A 21,181-nucleotide genomic window follows, 5' to 3' on the forward strand; every position below is an offset into this window, starting at 1 on the left:
TAAGGTCACATCAAAGATTGAAATCATAATGAAATGAATGGCTAAAATTAGACTTTGATGCTCATTATTTTAGATTTTTTTTTTGAAACTGTAGTAAAATTATTTCAGACTGAGTCACATATAAAACGTTTTGTCATAATTGTGCTGCTTTTTCTCACATATTAGACATTTTGTATCCATTTATAATTAAACTATTGTTAGAAAAGGGCTGGATGAATGAATACAGTGTTGATACCCGTCTATTATAGACAGATATATAAACAATATCCACTTCAAGTATATAGACAAAATAGTATTGAAATATTTGCCTGCAAACTTAATTTTAGCATGTGCTACAACTAAACCCCTGCCTGTTACAATTAACCCCACCTATGGGGTAAGTTGTAACGTTTGCACTTCTGTCACGTTTGGTGTAATTGTCCAAGAATGGTAAGTAATAGAAACAAACTTCAAATGTTCATTTGTAGCAGAGATGTGTGTGGTGCTTGTGTAAAAATATAATTAATCAAACTCAAATATTTTTTAATGATTGAGCCAAAAACAAAAGCGTTACGTTGTGCCCGGCTCTCCCCTACTGACACCAATACAGACCAGATTGAGGTTGATCTCCACAACTGGGCACATTGCAGTATTCCCAACGGGTTTCAGGGTCTGTAGTGTAACACCAGGGTGCTTTCTCATTATCAGGATTCCTGCAGTAATTCTCATCAAGACCTCTGGAATTTAATGATTCTTAATGTTAAAAGAATAATTCACACAAAACTAAAAACAACAAAGTTATTTAATATTATCAAGATGTGTCAGTGGTATTGATATGAATAGGGGAGATCGCAACAGTCATTATAGCCACTCTAGTCCCGCCTCTCAGTAAAAAGAGCAAATATTTAATCAGAAACGTCTAGCAGATGGACTTTGCGCATGCACAGAATCGACAAGTCTTGTATGTCTTGTTCTAACAAGACCTGGAGGCGTTGAAAATATTGCAGGGGAGTGACGTGACTTCCTTATAAAGACTTTCCTGTTCTCAAATGCTTCTATGTCAAAATTGACAATATTTAGAAGGGGAGCTTATTGACGGCTGGTCACTATGAACTGTTGTAAATGTCTCCTTAAACATTCACATTCCTAAAAATATGAGAGTGTGTTACAGTAATAATGACAGAATTTCTTAAATTGTAACAAACCAATACCTCAGTCTCCCTCAGCACCTGTTTATTCAAATTGCATTGATGCTTACTTGCATAGGTAGTTTTCTGGGGTTCTGTCATGGTTGTGGGGTGTTTGTGATGTCCATTTCTGGCAGGTTTTCCCTGATTCGGTCAAAGAAATCCTGCCCCTGTAGGAGCCTCCTCCTCCGGTAATACAGGTGAGTTCTGGTACAATTGGGGGTGGCTTTGTTGCTACAAAAAAAGATTAACCAGTAATTAACTGACTATTTAACAGTAATTTCAGGCTAACAGGACTGAAGCTCACTGCATTGAGGAATGAAGCAGAATTCCCATCGTTTGGAGGGATTTGTTGTATAGCACCAGGGCCTGGGCTGTCCATCAGAGTTCCTGCAGTAGTTCTCCTCCAAGAACTTCCCCGGGAAACTACAAGAACAAAGATTTTGTGTACTTTTACTAAATTGAACTAAGTCTCATTCATGTCAAGTAAGTCCTATTTTCTCACGCTGCAGGGGTGTAGTCATGTTGGTGTGGTGTTTGAGAGTCCCAGCGTTGGCAGGTGTATCCACTCTCAGTGATGGAGATCTTGCCTCTGTAGTCATCTCCAGTGCAGTGCATACAATCTTCAAGAGCAGAAACAAAAGGGTAACATCACAGGAAACAAGCTCCATCAAATGAACGGGAGATTTTCTCTGCTGTATTATTGTTTTATTAATCAATCTGTCTCAATAGCTAATTGCCATCTATCAAACTTATAATCACTATAATAAACCTACACTGTAAAAATGATATCAAATCAACATATATTTTTTAGGGCCGGGACTCGATTAAAAAATTAATCTAATTAATTAGAGGCTTTGTAATTAATTAATCTAAATTAATCGCATTTTAATCACATATAAATATTTGACCTGAGAACATTAATAAGTAATTTTTTTACACTCTTAGTATACACTCTTAGAAAGGATGGATTGTTTACACATCATTGTGCGGTAAGCTTTTAACACATTATGTGTAATTTTAACACATTATGTGACATTTTGTGTTGATTTTGTGTTCAAGTATAACACATGTTGTGTTAAAAGTAACACAAAATGTGTTGTTTCAACAATAACACAGAGATTCCAGGATAACGCAGTTAGTGTGTTGTCCCAAAATCAACACTAATGTGTTGTTTTTAACGCATTCGTTCTAAGAGTGTACCATGAATAATAACTGAATACATAAGCTTAAGCAACAAAATATTGTTTATTTTTGTTCAACCAAGTCGTTGTACCCGAAGTCGGGCTAATGTCCACGCTAGCTGCTGTATGTTTTGCATTGAGATGATACTTGAGGCTCGATGTGCTGCGGTGATATGTGAATTCCTTGTTGCATAGCTTACACACAACCATGCTCTTATCGACGCTTACCAGTGATGCGCGGGTCAAAACAACCAGAACCCGACCGAGGTTTTCATCTAACCCGCCCGCAACTCGGACCGTAAAGAAAAAAATATATATATTATACCCGACCCGCTTCCTGGCCCGCATTTCTTAAAGTAGTCATTTGTTTAATAATTGCAGGGTTCGGGATTCTCGGGTTTTGACTGTCTGTGTTCCGGTACCTATTTGCGCGGATCCCCCACCTCACGTATAAAAGCAACAAAACATATACTATATGGCCTATATTAAAATATATAAAAATATATTATGCACATTTTTAACTTCCACATTATAGTTTCGGATTCGGATGTGAAAAGCGCTGCATAATGTACGCGCCTTTAGTTAGTCTTACCATTGAAACTTAACTAAATTAAAAAATAAGAGGTGATATATAGCTTTAGCCTACATAAATGCTTATTGCTTTAATGTTGCGAGTTCCTCTTCAGATTTTCTTGCTGTTATGTTTATAATAGTTCATTGTTCAGAGTTCATATTGATGATCTTATAGTCCATTTAAAAATGTTCTTACAAACTGACTCTATTCGTCAGAAAAACACCATTTAACTTTTTTCCTTTACCTGCCGTCGCTGTTCTCTGTGCTTGTCCTCAGTCAAAGTAGCCTATTAAAATTAATATGAAGTTGATTTTTAAAAGTCTTAAGAACACCGCAAATCAAACGTGCTGCTACATTATGCTCTAAATGCGCGTGTAAATTTAATTTCTGGGCACTGCCAGGCTGATTTTTTGAAAAGTAAATGATTTACTCACTGCATGTTTTGGCATTCGGAAGCATATGCATCAATGAGATGCACGGTGTTGCTTTTAATGTTCTTTTTAATTTATATTCACAAAACCTAACAACAAAACATTGTTTATAATTACGAGACAAATTATTTGAAACGAAATTCATTTTAAAGTAGCAAACAAAACTTAAATTTAACTCGTAATAAGCTAATTAAATTGAAACAAAACAACATTACAACAATATTTAAACCCAACAATACTCAAACATTAACATATAACAGACATTACGATACATGTTAAAATAATCTGTAGATGGTAGATGTTTATTGGGCAAAACCTCCGTTGCAAACCATTTTTACTTTGAAATTGATGCGTTGTCACGTTAAAATCAGCTGTTCGTTTAGGTTCCGTCTACTTTTATTTACACTGCAGCACAACCCCGGAGTTCTCGAACTAAAACAGGGTCTGTAGCATTTACGAATGACTCCGTTAATAAGTGCGATTAAAATGCGTTAAAATGTTTAACGCGTTATTTTTTGTGTAATTAATTAATCTTAATTAACGCGTTAAAGTCCCGGCCCTAATATTTTTGTTACTTTAACTTAACAAATTAAGTTAAACAAATTTAATTTGTTTTTATAAGTTATGTCAACTTATCACTAGTCAAAACTTAAAAGTAAGTTGAGCTGACTTGCAAACTAAGCTGTTACTAACTTGTTTACATTGTATAATCAAATCATTTATGTATTTAGAAATGGCTAATTTAACCTCCATAGCATAAAAAAGAGTTCATAGAGTCTTAAAGCTACATTCAATACAAAAATGACTTTAAGCAGATTCTGAATTTTTTGGATACATCTCATTCATGTAGGGGTGTGCGGGGCAAAAACTAACGCAGGGTTAGTTGTAACATGGACTGTTTCTATTGTTGCTCAAGGTTGAGCGTTTTGTCTTTCCGGTATTTTTTTCACGCTGCCAAAAGACAATCTCCCTCAAATTATTGGAAATGTATAATGTTTTTCCAGAGTTATTGATGAAAGAGTGTTTTGGTGACATGTAAGTATTTTTTTCGTCATATGTTTTTTCGATTTCTAAGTTGGTGTGTAAGATATAAAACCCAATGCTATGTTATATTAATCGGTGTCTTGTTGACTAAAACATAGCATCGTTTTGAAATATGTCTGCAGCTCTTAGCAACTTTTTTGGTGGGCTTAAAAATATTTTGACCCAGCAGGGTAAAGTGTAACGCTGTGTTACAACTAACCCCTCAGCACTTACGATATCAAAACCGCTAACGTTAACATAATTCTTGCCGTTGTTTTAAATAGGCTACACACGAATGATTGTTGGCTGCCAACAAAAAAAAATCTTATCAAAAACCATGTGTCATATTTATTTTTGTTCATATCTTTAATATTGATTGAATAAGGTCACATCAAATATTGAAATTATAATGAAATGAATTGCTAAAATCAGACTTTGATGCTCATTATCTCAGAATTTGATTTTAAAACTGTAGTATGGTTATTACAGACTGAGTCGCATATAAAAAAAAATTGTCATAATTGTGCTGCTTTTTCTCACATATTTAGGCATTTGTATCCATTTATAATTGAACTATTGTTAGAAAAGGGCTGGATGAATTGATACAGTGTGGATACCTGTATATTATAGACATGTATATAAACAATATCCACTTCAAGTATATAGACAAAATAGTATTGAAATATTTGCCTGCAAACTTAATTTTTAGCAAGTGTTACAACTAACCCCCTGCCTGTTACAATTAACCCCACCTATGGGGTAAGTTGTAACGTTTGCACTTCTGTCACGTTTGGTGTAATTGTCCAAGAATTGTAAGTAATAGAAACAAACTTTTTACTATAATTTATCAAACTCAAATATTTTTTGAATGATTGAGCCAAAACCAAAGCGTTAGGTTGTGCCCCGCTCTCCCCTACTGACACCAATACAGACCAGATTGAGGTTGATCTCCACAACTGGGCACATTGCAGTATTCCCAACGGGTTTCAGGGTCTGTAGTGTAACACCAGGGCGCTTTCTCATTATCAGGATTCCTGCAGTAATTCTCATCAAGACCTCTGGAATTTAATGATTCTTAATGTTAAAAGAATAATTCACACAAAACTAAAAACAACAAAGTTATTTAATATTATCAAGATGTGTCAGTGGTATTGATATGAATAGGGGAGATCGCAACAGTCATTATAGCCACTCTAGTCCCGCCTCTCAGTAAAAAAGAGCAAATATTTAATCAGAAACGTCTAGCAGATGGACTTTGCGCATGCACAGAATCGACAAGTCTTGTAAGTCTTGTTCTAACAAGACCTGGAGGCGTTGAAAATATTGCAGGGGAGTGACGGACTTCATTATAGGGGCTTTGCTGTTCTCAAATGCTTCTATGTCAAAATTGACAATATTTAGAAGGGGAGCTTATTGACGGCTGGTCACTATGAACTGTTGTAACTGTCTCCTTAAACATTCACATTCCTAAAAATATGAGAGTGTGTTACAGTAATAATGACAGAATTTCTTAAATTGTAACAAACCAATACCTCAGTCTCCCTCAGCACCTGTTTATTAAAATTGCATTGATGCTTACTTGCATAGGTAGTTTTCTGGGGTTCTGTCATGGTTGTGGGGTGTTTGTGATGTCCATTTCTGGCAGGTTTTCCCTGATTCGGTCAAAGAAATCCTGCCCCTGTAGGAGCGTCCTCCTCCGGTAATACAGGTGAGCTCTGGTACAATTGGGGGTGGCTTTGTTGCTACAAAAAAAGATTAACCAGTAATTAACTGACCATTTAACATTAATTTCAGGCTAACAGGACTGAAGCTCACTGCATTGAGGAATAGAGCAGAATTCCCAGCGTTTGGATGGATTTGTTGTATAGCACCAGGGCCTGGGCTGTCCATCAGAGTTCCTGCAGTAGTTCTTCTCCAAGAACTTCCCCGGGAAACTACAAGAACAAAGATTTTGTGTACTTTAACTAAATTGAACTAAGTCTTATTCATGCTAACTAAGTCCTATTTTCTCACGCTGCAGGGGTGTAGTCATGTTGGTGTGGTGTTTGAGAGTCCCAGCGTTGGCAGGTGTATCCACTCTCAGTAATGGAGATCTTGCCTCTGTAGTCATCTCCAGTGCAGTGCATACAATCTTCTGCAGCTGAGAAGAAGAACAGAAGAGTGTGACATCACAGGAAACAAACTCCAGAAAATAATTATAATAATAATTTGTTACATTTATATATCGCTTTCTGCAGCACTCTACAGCTTTACATGACTTCAATGAAGGTGAGATATTTAATCTGCGTTATTTTGATCATGAGATCAAACAGACAGTCTTTTAAAAATGAACAATTTAGCCGCTTGCAGCGCTTTGCATTTTTTCAGGAGTGCTCTGAGCGCCTGAAGTTAAAAAAGTCAAAATGCTAGCAGGTGGCTAAACGGTGAGGCACTGAGGTGCCTTTATTACTTTAGTTCTGTCTGATCAACCCCTTAAACATTATTCTACAACCAGCTTGCAAACGTCCTAGTTCTCCTTAAGTCACTAGTTAATACACTCAATGTATTTTTTTTTCACATCCCATCATTTTTTAATATCAGCTCTACCAAATGGTTGATATGTCACTTAAAAAAAAATCATACACATACTATGGAAATCAGAAAAAATATCTATAATACTAATTTTTTAGGTTTTTTATATTAAATCTTCTTTTTTTATTAAAGTTAAAATATTAAAATATTTCAGGTTTTATTTTAACACATGAAATGAAATGTTTTCTTGTTTTTTTAAGAATAAAAAATAACTAGAAGTAACAAAAATAAAAATATTACATTCTTTCTGCATTCAAAACCTAAAATAAAAGAAGGCAAAAGATAATAACACAATGGCATTTTAGTTAAATTTATGATTCAAGAAACACACTGCCAACTTAAGAGTGGTGGTGCAACAGGATTTTTTCCAGATTTTTTTGATAAATGAACATTTCTTTGTAAACTAGCAATGCTGTGTAGATTAAGCCAACAATCCTTCAAACAATATTAAACATAATTTAAGAAGTAATTTTTGATTAATTAATCAGTAATTATGATTTCCATAAATTAATAATATGAATTCATAATATTTATTTTAAAAAATCCAGAGGTGGCAAAAAATACATACTTCAGTAATTATCTCAATATATTCAATAAGAAAAAATTGCTTTGTCATATTCATAGCTTTGAATGATCAGGAATTTATATTTTTCAGCAAATAGTACATTCTGACTGCAGAAATGGATGATCTGGAAACATTACCTTAGCTTTTCTACATTTACCATAAAGTGACAAATCAACCGTTTGGTTGAGCATGTGTTTGAAAAATTATAAAAAACATACAAAAGTTTTTTTCATGGTACCAAGTAACATCATTTTGTAAAGTTGGGGCTCTTACAGTGTAATATTTAAAAAAAAAAAAAAATGCTTTCACATGGCAGGAGTGATTTCTGTGTTGTGACAAGTGCTATTGATTTACACTTTGACATCTAGTGTTTTTTTTTTGGCATAACATAGCTCAACCAAATAGTAGAGATTGCTCAATCAGCTTGAGTTAAGTTAGGTACTCCTTTCAATAAAATAAAGGGACTCAAAATGTGCTCAACCATTTGGTTGAGCAGGCAGTTAAAGGGTTAAATGTTTGAAATTAGTTTTGTTAAAAATTGTTTACTAATTACTTATACAACATAATTACTATTATTGTTATTATTACAAACGTTTTCGTACACGTTATTATAATCAATATGAAATTACAAATTGGACTTTATTGTGTTTACATCCTCGGGCTTTATTTCAACAATCTAAGCGCATGGTCTAAAGCGCACAGTCTAAAAGGGCGTGTCCAAATCCACTTTTGCTAACTTAACAATGGGAAAAATTGTTTGTGCGCCTAGCGCACATTAAAAGGATTGTTCCTATTTTCGTAATAAATAATGGGTGTGTTTTGGGCGTAACGTGCAATCTCCCATCCCCTTTAACAGCCAGTTGCATCCGTGCCATGCCGATATTTAGATGGCAGAATTTGTAAACTAACAACTAAGCAGTTTTTACAATTTACTTGTCTGCAATGCTGGATGTACAGAATAAAACCAGACAAATGGACATCAACAAAACTCCCATGATCAAAAGACTGTGATAGGATGTTGTGCACATGGCCATCTTTAGAAAATAAAACATCTTATTTTTAATTGCAATGCACTCCCTAAAGAAAACTGGAGGTAACATAATTTATCATCACATGATTACATGAGTGATGTTAAGTTAACCGTAACTCTGTTTATTTAATTTGCAGCAGGATAAAAGATAGCAGAAACATTTCTGTATAACAGTCAATTGGCTTACCTGAGAAGAAGAAAAGGCCAAATAAAACAGCTGCTTTTTGAATCTCCATTTGGGAGCAAACTGAGCACAGAGTCTGATGTTCAGAATTTTTTAAACATTTGCGTACAACAAACATCACAGTGCAGTCATCTATCAATCATTATCCCAACAAGGACATTGATCAGGTCATATTATGTTTTTCTTGCAGTTTGTTCTGAACCCACCATTATTGGTTCTGATTTCAATTAACTTTAGCATAATTATTATTTAATGTAAGGTTATGTAATATCGGTGGCTTTTCTTTATTAAGCTGATTACAGAAGAGAAACATTTATTACACAAATTTATTTTGACCTGCGGCAGCATTTTTTATGATTTTTCCAAAAGTTTCATGTTTTCCAGAAAAGTTTCTTTTTTACATATAAACATACAATACGGTATTTTAAATGAAAGAACAGACCCTCTGCTTTTAAACAACAACAAAAACACGTTTCATCCTGTCTCTATGTTATTTTTATCACATCTCAAATACCAAATTCTAAACAAAAAGCTGAGAAAATTGAATTTTTGGACTTTTATCAGATTTAGAACGATGATCCAAACATTTACAGGGTACTTACTGCTTAATTACAAAACATTACTGCATAATAGCGGAAATATGGATTGCTGTAAAAAAAACCTTGTTTTTGACAAGGAAGTGTTTTCTCTTAAATTATGAGATAGGTTCTCAATGGCGGTGAAGGAGTTAATTATCAATTAAAGAGTTCAAATCAAGGTGAAAGTCAAAAAATGAAATGAAAAACTATTAAAAAAATTAAATATTGTAGTATTTTTTACAAATTACTTTTCTGTGAGCTTCATAAATTTTTTGAAAATTCCTGTGCCCTCATAATCTTTATTCAAAAACACAAATCTCCTCTCATCCTTGAATCTCGCTTTACTTCTGACTACAGCCAGTGAAAATTAAGTTTAAAAAAAATTGCCAGACCAGGCCGCCAAAAAACTTTCCACCCTGCCAAAATTTCCACTGGCTGCAGTTAGTGGCGAGACCTGAAGTTTTAAACTAAGTGGATCTTTTTGAAATAGGGTGGACCTTATAGGATTAAAAATGTAGAAATGTATTACTCCTTCACAATCCACATTCACTTCCTGTACCATCTGCATTCATGTGCTCACTGAGGTACCAAAGACTGTTGCCTCAGATTGTTAACAGTGGGGATTAAAGGTGGTCTTCTTGGCCAGTTTAATTGTATCAAGTTGGGTTTGGTCACATGGTAAAGTAAGAGATAAAAAGACAATGTTAACATTTGCGAGGTTTAGAAACACATGCAAATGATAAACTTTCTATTATTTATTTCTGAAGTATGCGTATTTGAGCAATTATTATTAAAGTGTATTTTCATTTTTGCATGAATTTTTCTGCTTTCCCACAAAAATATTTTGTATCCCTTTTGACTGGGTGGAGCAGCGGTCAATCTGAATGGACCAGTTTTAAAAATAAATTAAACTAGCCTAACTTTTAAACATTTCAAATATTGTTATATTTGAAGTATATGATCATAATGTATATTTATCTGAATGTCAGTCAGAAATAAGCAGCTAACTTATACTCAACACATAATACCATAATGACATTTAAACGTGTTTACAGTGTATATGCCAACTTCTACACTGCAATCCCTCTATCTGCATTACCACTAATAACTATAACAGTAATAACTATAGCTATAACTGATAACAGTGCTATTTGTCAGTTGTTGATATACTCAACATGATGGTACACAGTTTTATTTGCTGATCAATACCTGGACTGTGTTGTATGTTTGTCAGTCAATATACTGAACCCATCATTACTGTTACTGATCATGTGATTTTTTAGAACTAGATATTTGTTTAGACATTGTTTGGTTTTACGTAACATATGGCTATTTGTTCAAGGCTATACATATAGAAAACACAAAAAGTGGAGTGTCGGGTGACTCCAGGTTGGCTTTAAGGGCAACTATTTTCTAAAGTTTCTTGGATGGTTTTTAGCAGTAACAACATAAACAATCGGCTTCTGTGGACTAACGCAACTTCCGGTAGACTTCCACATAGATTCAAAAACAACAGAGTCATTTTACAGTAGTTTATTGCTGATAACAAGAGAAATAAATGACAAGACAATTACCTTAAAATATTATATCTAATACGTATCAACTATTAAACAGTTGACAGGGTAAAATTTATGTATATTGTTAGCTGCATGTCCTTGAATTCTTGCCTGGCTGTCAAAACTCAGTTGTGATCCATGCTCATCATCCTCCCTCGTCTTTAGCAAACCAAAACAATTTATTTTCGAGAAGGTATTTGTTTCAGAGATTAGTTTAACCACTAGCCAGACCAATGGATAAATACAGACCACAACGCAACAACGCGTGTGTGTCTGATAAAACCGTCTATAGGGACACCAAACATGTCTAGTTATTAACTTAATTAATTTAATTTAAATTGATTAAAAATGTACATTTTTTGCCTATATTAGGTGAGTAATTGTTAGCAGACAAAAGTGGTTTATTGAAAAACATTTCATAAATTTGCTTTGTCGTAAGGTTTATATAGCAGTCATCATGTTATTGATGTAGCTTATAGTTTGTTGGGATGAGACAATTATTTGACAATTTGGAATTCTGAGCGAATGTGGAATTCCAGTAAAACAGAAATTTAAAAAGCATTTAAACACAGATGAAAACGTTGGACAGACCCCGACTGTAGGTGCTTGCCAGCTTTCTTCATGCTAATCGCTTTGTTTGCTATGATGCTTCTGCTTTGTTTATCAGTCATTGAACGATGTGCCATTTGGTTGTTGTGATATTTGTCCCGCCCCTAATCCACTGTGATTGGACGGCCATTAGAGAATGACATTGATGAGCTTTTCACGCAAAGTTAAATATTTTTCAACTCTCTGTGAGTAAATAATGACAGAAATTTAATTTTTGGGTGAACTATCCCTTTAAGCTAACTATACGAAACCTAATTTTGATATGAAGAAGTTACTTATATAATTGTTTGATTTTGAAATGAAAAAAGTTGAGCTAAACAAAAATTCACAGTTGTATTTAGCTGCCAGCAAAATGAAAGGCTCACACTGCCTCCGGGGTTCACCAGCCTTTATGGGTGTGTTTTAATATTTATATTGTTTCAGTCATGTCTGTTTAATCCAAGGTTTCATATGTGCATGTTATGTTTTCTTTATATGTTTTTATGCAGCTTTTTCCAAAGCAAGTCCTTATTGAACTCAATGAGTAACCATCCTACTGCTGCTATTATGTAAGTCAAAACAATCTAAATCAAATAGCTGCTATTTGAACCTTTATGTTGGAGTTTACAGTTTACACAAACAGATTGAGCAAAGAGGTTCTTCAGTCAACCACTAACACATGGATCAGGTCATTTAATGTCCGTCCATCAATGTGTTCTGAACCCTCAATTACTTTGTCATTCAGTAACGTTTTCAAAGAATTTTATTTATAATTAAAAGTAAAATAAATTAAGTCATGCAAAAAATGAAAAAGTGTTAACTGAGAAAGTGCAGCTCATTAACCAAAGTAAATAAATGGTGCTTCTGTGTTTAAGTGTCTGTACTGCAGTGGATCTCAAACTCATGGGTGGGCTCGAATCGTTTTAGGACATTTTTAAAAATACATTAATTTATTATAAATTCTTTTTAATCAAACCTCAGAAAAATATAGCCACCAGAAGCACTACAATGTTTCATTTAATGCTTTGTTTAGAGTTTCAGATTGGTTTGTCAAAAAATTTCTTTAAGGGTACATCCTACACAAGGGGGGGACACTCCGAAAAGTTTGAGAGTCAATAAAGTGGATCAATGCACGACCATTCAATGAATAGAGGAACCCATAACAGAGAACATCTTTGAGTGGCGCTTCTGTTGTGCGTTTTCAGATTTGTAATTGTTGTAAAATACAACATTCACTGGTGACAGATCTGGCATTTGCATATCAGAAATGCAGTACAGGCTGTGAGCAAAGAACATTGTTCAAATTAATCAGGACCTTTAACTATTGGCATATATATAACTATAATGGCATCCATGTCATATATTTTTTTAAGACTTTTTTTAGTTTTCTTTCATGCTTTGTTCAATCCAGTCAACAAACTTAGAGACACGGGTATAGATTCCAGGTTTCTTTGCTTCAGCACAACCAATCCCCCTTGCTGTCACACCCTGAAGAACAAACTTGTTTTGGGCTTTGCAGACGAGAGGCCCACCGCTGTCACCCTAAATATGTGGGAAAAAATGCACATTTGCATAAAATATCAACATTTGTGGGATTTAAGAGACTTGCTGGCTTGCCGTGCATGTTTTCTAACCTGACAAGTGTCCGTTCCGCCTTCTATGTTTCCTGCACACATCTCATGCTCCTTTACACGGCCATCCAAAAACGGTGAGCTGTTGCAGATTGTATTTTCAATTACTGGCAACTCAGCTTCTTTCAAGTAACCCTCTCCACCAGTTCCTAAAGAAACAGAAAACTATAACTATGAAATCATCCAAGTAAATCAAAAAAAAAATACAAATAAATATGTCATTTAAAAGCTATTCCAATTCTATAGCTTTCATGTGAAACAGGTTTTAATAACAGAATGTCCAGGATTATATTTTCTTTATACAAATTAATGTCAAGCAAAATTTTCCAAGACAATTTTTGGTAGTACACTTTAAAAGTAAAAGTTGGATCAACTTAAAGTAAAAAAGTTACAAATGTTTTAATTTTTTAGGTATTACCTATATTTTTTTAAAGTAGAGCAGCATTCATTTAGTGTTTCTAAGTTTTTTTTGTAACGATTTTTAAAATGTTAAGAACCTTAGTATCTATTAACTTTAATAGTGTGAAAAATGTGATCTGTCTGCCTTATTGTGAAGAAAGTCAAGTCAGTGATGAGAATTTATAATTTTTTTGGCCCATTTTGCCTTTGGGTGGAGAGAGGGGTATGGGATCGGCAAGGGACCTAGAGCGGGGATTCGAACTTGGGTCGCCGGAAGTGCGTCTGCGCCATATGTCGGAGCACTGCCACTACACCATCGGCTCCCATGAGAATTTATAATTTTGATTGCTCTAAGTCTATACTATAAATTATTTTATGTTTGATAAAGAATTTTTGTGTTGAAGTGACCTACCCTTTGTGTTTCCCCAACCTGTTACAAAGCAGTCTGTACCACCTGGTACAATGTAATCATTTTCTGGGAGACAAGCAAGTGAAACCTCATCATTTATCACTGCAGGCCTAAAATGAAACACATCTTAGCGTATGTTTGCCTTTTTGCTGTCAATAAAAATAAGGATATGTTTTACAGTGAATACAGCTTAGACTTTTATTATGACAGGTCCATAAATTGCATTTAGGCTACACTACTGTTTCAGACTGTGGGCTGACTAACCTTTTTAACTTGAGAAGAGCAATGTCAGCTTCAGATGGTCCTATAACAATCTTAGAAACATCTCGTTCCTGTTTGGTGGGTTCATCTGCATGTTTTGTATGGATTCCAAGGAAGATCTTGTAGGTGGACGGACTCTGAGACCTGCGTGATTGGAGGTATACATTATTATAATTTACTTTGAAAGCAGCATTGCCGGCTAAACCTTCAACTCTTTCAGTTCCTTAAAAACTTTGCTTTTTTAATTCCCTCAAATGGAAAAATAATCATAATGATAAACAGCCACTTACTTTTTAAAGCAATGGGCTGCAGTTAAGACCCACTGTGAATCAATTAGAGTTCCACCACAATGATGACTTTTTCTGGGACTATAGGTGCAAATGAATAAAAGTAAGATTTTAAATTGGAAGTGATTAATAAAAAGTAGATATTGACAATAGAAAATAGAATTACTCTTCTAAACAATCTAGATCCAGAGATGCTGTTGCTCCAACCTTTCCTCCAACTCATGCGACCATTTAGGCTTGTTAGGCAAATTAGTCTCTTCAGGTGCTTTGTTGATATCTTTATATTCTGTTTTGGTCATATTTTCCAACCTGTTCTCATTTTTCTATTATCTATTACGTTTTTTGAACTATTACGTCACAGTATTTTCAGCGGAACTGCCAAATAAGGGCATCGACTCCCAGCCCAACATTTCGAGCAATCCGAAATTTTTATTTCTCCCTGCAATATTGTAGTCCAAGCTCAAGGATGCAGAAGTTACGAGAGAGTAAGTCAAAATGTTCGGTTGTTGAACCTGTGCTTGGTTGAGTTTTATTTTTCATGGAAATGTACCCACATCTGTGGGTAAAGTCATTATTTTGTGCGCAAATTACTTCAAGGATAACTATTTCACCAACCTCCACCAGTATAAAGAAGGATTTGCCGATAGACTTCGTCTGATTGAGGGTCAATTTCTTCTATCTTTGGAGACGACGAGCAGAGCACTTCGGTAAGCTGTAAATAACTTAAATAACTTTAAAAAAGTAAAGTACACGGTGGTCATGGTTTAGCAGTGCCGTTTCTCAATCCGAAGGCTGCAGCCTGCAGAGATCGCTTTTTGGTCATCAAGCCTGGTTTAATTAAGTTAACTGAGCATTACAGTTGCAAGTCATGAGCACATTAAAACAACTTACGTTTAACTAAGAATAATAGTCAACTTTATAATTGTTAATATTCTGAAATAAGACAGCCTTGATGACGTATCCAGCCTAGAAATGCGACCTCCGGAGGCTGCAGCCTCACACCATTGCGATACCTCCATATGAAGACGTTGTTCTGCAGGTTCGTCGTCTTCATTTTCATCTCGCTCCGTTTCCGACTCTGGCTCGAACATTTAAGGCTGGATGGACAAGTCTTCCGTTGTTGACATTTTGTGAATAACGAGTGAATAAAAAGTTTCTGTGCTGCTACTAGATAATCATATATCTGCAAAAAACTACAAAAATGACCGAACGGGGTGGAGTTTAAGCGAGTGTCACCTCTGCAAACTGGAGAGGGGGCAGGGTATGAAGTGTCTCACTTGCATTTAAAAAGACAGCACCAAAATGAGTTGCTCTCAGATGCACATCAGAAAAGGGGTAGAAAAGGGGCCTGTGGGGCTATAATAATAATGAGGAATTCAGACGCAAGCATTGCAGTTCCGCCTTATATAGACCACAAATAGATGATTTATATGTAAAAAGGACAGATTTAAAAGCATGATATGTCTGCTTTAAAGAGCACCTATGTTCGATTCACGATTTCACACATCCTCGCGCGTTTTTGAGCGGCATTGACAAGTACATAAACCCTGTGCGTGCTGTTTGCTGTGATTGTTTTTAATAATAGAGAGCACAAACCATTTGATATTTGAGATGAAATAAAACTTACCGCTGAGTTAGCAGATCTTACTTGTCTCTGTCGTCTATGTGACGTGACAGTCAGAACTCAGCAGCACATGATCATTTCAAATTCGTTTACAAGACGAATGCTCTTGTTATGCTTAATATAAAGTTTACATTGCGTTGTAAAAATGATGAAATTATCTTCATACGTGCTTAAAGGCAGGATAGGCAGGAATTATCTAAAAAAACTTTTTTGCAAATTTGTTTAAGCTGTCTTTATATGCCAATGCATAAGTAAATGTAAGTACTCTGAAAAAGAGAGTATAAAAATCGAGTGTCTGTAAACCTCTCATGACTGTTTAAAACACAGCTCATTTTTCCATTCACTCCACCCCCCCTTCTGGGTTTCTTCTAAAGCCACGCCCCCAAAACACATGAATGCGACGCTGACCGGCTCTGCTGGGAGCAGCATATTTACCTCAGACGAGCGTAGAGGAAGGAGCGCGGTGCATGTAGTAACATCATGTCACAATCACATGTAATAATACACCTAACTTTATCACTATGAATATAAACAAGATGGCATTTAGTACTCACTATTAAGCCAGTGTTTTGCATGTAAGAGTTTCCGTGATGAAAGCATTGTTGACTCTGATGAGGACTACACTCCGAAGACAGTACCGCTACCGCATCGTCGACTCGAGGAAAAGCCACGCGATATTTACTCTCGTTTGATTTCTTCATTTATTCCTTTTTTGCCTTGTTTGCCTTTGCTGACTGCATATGCAGGTACTGTGAGTTCTGAATGCGCTTTCTCTGCCTTACTTTTGCTCTTCCTAGAGTGCCTCATGCACGTTCAAATCAATCGGGTGTGCGGATGTGTGGGCAGATCCCATAGCAACAGGGGTGGTGCCATGGTCGTGAGAGAGAGTGATAGTCGCGCAAGCCAATCATTTGTTTCGTCCCGAATGGAAATAATTAGCTGTGTTTAAAACAGTCGTGAGATGTCTACAGACACTCGACTTTTATACTCTTTTTTCAGAGTACTTACATTTTACTTATGTATTGATATATAAAGACAGTTTAAACAAATTTGTAAAAAAGTTTTTTTAGATAATTCCTGCCTATCCTGCCTTTAATTCATAATGAGAATGTATTAACACAAGCTTTTTTATTCTGCTATAATATATAACATAAACAATATTATATGTCATTTTTTATACAAAATATAATTCTATCTTGACATGCACATTATCTGGTTCATGTTGGTCCAGTTTATTTAGAGGACTCATTGGTTTGGTGTATTCATTTTAATTGTAAGCCTTAAAAAAGTAATTATTTTAGATGAAATTTTGTAATTTTTATAGCTTAAATTCTCTAATATCTTCTAAAAACATTTAAAATTATTTTGCAGATTTTTCCAAAAAAATTCCACAGAAAAAGCAAAAAAGTCCCCAGATTCCGTCTGGCCCGGATTATGAGCAACAGTTTACTACTCAGCCGGTTGATGTGGACACAACGGTCATTATCATAATCCCGCCCGCTTCTAACTCACAACCTGTAAGTAATGTTTTCATTTTGAAAGCATTAACTACTGACTAAACCATGGCTCAAACACAAGTTTTGTGCAGTGTAGTGTAGCGCTTGTTGTTTGTTGTTTCTACGATCACAAATGCAGACATGGTTTTATGTTGTAGTATACCTGAAACATGTTGATTTTTTTCAAATTTCTCACACGCCATTTTAATATCACAAACGATGCTAATATTTTTTGTTCTTGTTTTGCTTGACATTAACAAACTTCAATTCAATTCAACAACCTATTGTATGTGGTCGTTTTATTTTGGAGGTAAAGGTCAGATCACGGTACCTGAATTAACAGTAATGAATTGAGACACAATAACAGTAATGAATTGAGACACAATAGGTAAGTTTGTGTACCTGATTCGAAGACTGATCTGCCAAGGCCAGGAGTGTGGTTTGGAAACGCATCCCCCAACAACTCGCCTTCCAAAGCAACGTTTAGGTTTTATTGCCGATTGTCCACATTTTAGACCTTTTGATGGGAATAAGCATCTTATGTATCTTACAGAACTATATATTATTTTCTTACTTATTTACCAGTTGCATATTTAAAAAAAGGGATCCACATTTTACAATAGGTTTTATTCATGTAAAACGGCTCATTCATTACAGACCAGTTTGAGGTTGATACCCACAACTGTGCACATTGCAGTATTCCCAGCGTGTTTCAGGGTCTGTGGTGAAACACCAGGGCGCTTTCTCATTATTAGGGTTTCTGCAGTAGTTCTCTTCAAGACCTCTGGAATTAAATGATTCATAATGTTAAAGAAAGAGTTTACATGAAACTGAAAATTATTTATTCTCATATGGTTTCATGTCCTCCTTGTGTAACCACATTTTTACTTTTTAGAAATAGAGCCTGGTAGAGGTGGTCTATTGTGTTATTAAAATGTCTAGTAAGGAAGTACATAATGACAGAATTTCTTTTAATACTTCCATCTCCCTTAACACCGGTTTATTGATGCTTACTGGCATGGGTAGTTCTCTGGAGTTTTGAAATGCTTGTGAGGTGTTTGCGATGTCCATTTCTGGCAGGTTTTCCCTGATTTGGTCACAGAAATTGTGCCCCTGTAGGAGCCTCCAACTCCAGTAGTACAGGTGAGCTCTGATACAATTGTTGGTGGTGTGGTTGCTACAAGACAAAGATGACCAATAATTTTTTAACTGAATATTTGACACAGAGATTCAGACTGATAATAGTGAAGCTTACTGCATTGAGGAATAGAGCAGAATTCCCAGCGTTTGGATGGATTTGTTGTATAGCACCAGGGCCTGGGCTGTCCATCAGGGTTCCTGCAGTAGTTCTCCTCTAAATGTTTCCCAGGTAAACTACAAACACACACATTTTGTCTACCTAAATGGACAATTTGTTATTTATGCTAAGTATTGTGCACTAATTTCTCACACTGAAAGAACAAAATCATGTTGTTGTGGTGTCTGAGAGTCCCAGCGTTGGCAGATGTATCCACTCTCAGTGATGGAGATCTTGCCTCTGTAGTCTTTTCCATTGCAGTGCATACAATCTTCTGCAGATAGAGCAAGAGCAGATACAAGTAGTCGGGGAGCCAAAGTCTCAAAAGTTCAGTAAAATGGGTTGAACCTGACATAGTCTGCCATACTTTTTATTTGTGTTTTTTCTGTTTGACCCCAAGAACCAATAATTGGTGGGTCTGCTCTGCCGGAAACATCGCAGAAAAAAACTGTGGCCTTTATTTTTATCAGAAAAATGTGAAAATGTTTTTTTTCTTCAAATCCTCAGTGGGTTGAGTAGGCTGTCAAATAAAAATGTGCTGACAACATCCACTGAAAAAATTACTCTTAAAACACATTTCTACATGATTTTGCATCAATTTAATGCAAAAAAGTAGGCATTTTCTCACTTTTTTCCCAATATTTTCATCTCTACTTCATTGGCAATCAACTATTCCCCCAAGTTATTACATCAGTCAATATGCCATTCTTTTCAACAAACAGTATACTCATTCCACAGAATTATAAAAATCTACATGCAGGAAGTAGAGGGCTGTAGTCCAAACCGGCCGTTTGCTGTAGGCTTTGAAAGGCAAATTCTGTTAAAGAAAATATATCGCCTGGCAGTGAACGTTGAGCTTTATCATTTTACAGGTATTATTTATGCTATTATAGCAACATTACACACTAACATGACCTTTAAGTTATGTTAAATTATTTTGTTCCGTTAAAGTTGTAATAGTGTCATATGAGCCAATAAATAATAAAGGTAATTTTATTGTGTGACACATTTCCATTGGGAGAACAGGGTTATGATGAAATTAAAAAGATCCCTAGGCCATGATGTTTAATAATGTGGACATTAACAATCATGTTATTCAGTATGTCTTTCGGAATTTGATTAGCCAAAAATTCTAGTAAGGTTCTGAGCCTTTTGATCGCCAACTAGTAGTGAAATCATCTTAGATCCATTGATTTTGGTTGGATTTTTATATTTTTTTTCTGTGGAATGAGTATACTGTTTGGTGATAAGAATGGCATATTGACTGATGTCATAACTTGGGGGAATAGTTGATTGCCAATGAAGTAAAAAATGACAATGAAATGAAAAAGTGAAAAAAACGCCTACTTTTTTGCATTAAATTGATGCAAAACCATGTGTTTTAAGAGTTATTTTTACAGTGGATGTTGTCAGCACATGTGTTATATGTATATGGAATGCATTTATCTCTTTCCCCGCCAGCGTTTTTAAAAAAAAGTTGCCAGCCAGCGCCAGCATTTTTCATGATTTTCACAAAAGTTTAATGCCTTCCAGAAAATGTTCTTCTTTAAATATATAAACAAAGAATATATCAGATGAAAGAACACACCCTCTGCTTTCAAACAAACAAAAAAAAAAAACGTTTCATCCTACCTTCATTAGTTCTCTTGTAATCACCTCTCAAACATGGGTAGGTTTCTTTAAAAACACCCAATTTTGAGCAAAAAGCTGAGATAATTCCATTTTTGTGAAGGACTTTTGATAGAGATCAGATGCAGAGCGATCTTTAAAACATACATGGAGTTCTTTCTCTTTCACGTGAGCCGCTACTTCCGGGTTGTATAAGTTGCGATAATAGCGGTATTGCGGAAAGATGGAAACTCTCGTCATTGGCGGGGAAGCGTTTTCTCTTAATTGACGAGATATCTCGTCAATGGCGGATAGAGTTATTGACAGCCTACACTAAGGGTACATACACTAAAATGGCAAAAACATTTTTTCGCCATATTTCCGGCAGAGCAGACCCTTCAATTATTGGTTCTTGGGATCAAAGTTAACAGAAAAAAAACACAAATAAAAGTATGGCAGACCATGTCAGGTTCAACCCAGGTTCATCAAATGAAGGGCAGTTTTTCTGTTATGATTTTTTTATGTATATTTTTAATCAATCTCAATAATTAACTGGCATTTATCCAAACTTGTAAACCTACACTGTTAAAATGACTCCAAATCAACATATATTTTGTTACTTTAACTTAGCAAATTAAGTTAATTTCAACTTGTTTTTATGTCAACTTATCACAAACCAAAACTTAATAAGTTGAACTGACTTGCAAACCAAAACCTTT

At 35.2% G+C, this 21,181-nt stretch overlaps 2 protein-coding genes across 3 annotated transcripts in view; both read right to left on the minus strand.

Moving 5' to 3' along the window:
• Positions 1 to 21,181, minus strand: part of LOC129429024 (apolipoprotein(a)) — a 211,124-nt gene that overhangs the window by 19,881 nt on the left and 170,062 nt on the right. For both annotated transcript variants that reach the window (XM_073856325.1, XM_073856326.1), the window contains exons 31-38: positions 6,392 to 6,518; positions 6,194 to 6,312; positions 5,958 to 6,120; positions 5,312 to 5,436; positions 1,672 to 1,789; positions 1,474 to 1,592; positions 1,238 to 1,400; positions 592 to 716 (exon numbers count right to left, since the gene is read on the minus strand). In XM_073856325.1, coding sequence (XP_073712426.1) covers positions 592 to 716; positions 1,238 to 1,400; positions 1,474 to 1,592; positions 1,672 to 1,789; positions 5,312 to 5,436; positions 5,958 to 6,120; positions 6,194 to 6,312; positions 6,392 to 6,518 — 1,059 coding nt within the window. The remainder of the gene's footprint in view (positions 1 to 591; positions 717 to 1,237; positions 1,401 to 1,473; positions 1,593 to 1,671; positions 1,790 to 5,311; positions 5,437 to 5,957; positions 6,121 to 6,193; positions 6,313 to 6,391; positions 6,519 to 21,181) is intronic.
• On the minus strand, positions 12,284 to 15,528 carry LOC141350365 (plasminogen-like). Its single transcript, XM_073855440.1, has 6 exons — positions 15,451 to 15,528; positions 14,441 to 14,607; positions 14,154 to 14,294; positions 13,893 to 13,999; positions 13,085 to 13,230; positions 12,284 to 12,992 (listed from the first exon to the last, which is right to left on the minus strand). Exons 1-6 carry the CDS (start codon positions 15,526 to 15,528, stop codon positions 12,831 to 12,833), a joined length of 801 nt encoding a protein of 266 aa, XP_073711541.1. The 3' UTR covers positions 12,284 to 12,830.

This window comes from Misgurnus anguillicaudatus, chromosome 18 (genome assembly GCF_027580225.2).
Source record: "Misgurnus anguillicaudatus chromosome 18, ASM2758022v2, whole genome shotgun sequence".
NCBI classification, from domain to species: Eukaryota; Metazoa; Chordata; class Actinopteri; order Cypriniformes; family Cobitidae; genus Misgurnus; species Misgurnus anguillicaudatus.

What these genes read in the sequence shown, in the direction of transcription:
- LOC141350365 (XM_073855440.1), bottom strand. Translation starts at nt 15,528, where the DNA reads ATGTTCGAGCCAGAGTCGGAAACGGAGCGAGATGAAAATGAAGACGAC. An exon ending in GCTCTTCTCAAGTTAAAAAG is followed by an intron (nt 14,000 to 14,153) that starts GTTAGTCAGCCC and finishes GTTTCATTTTAG; the next exon opens with GCCTGCAGTGATAAATGATG. An exon ending in GCGGAACGGACACTTGTCAG is followed by an intron (nt 12,993 to 13,084) that starts GTTAGAAAACAT and finishes CCACATATTTAG; the next exon opens with GGTGACAGCGGTGGGCCTCT.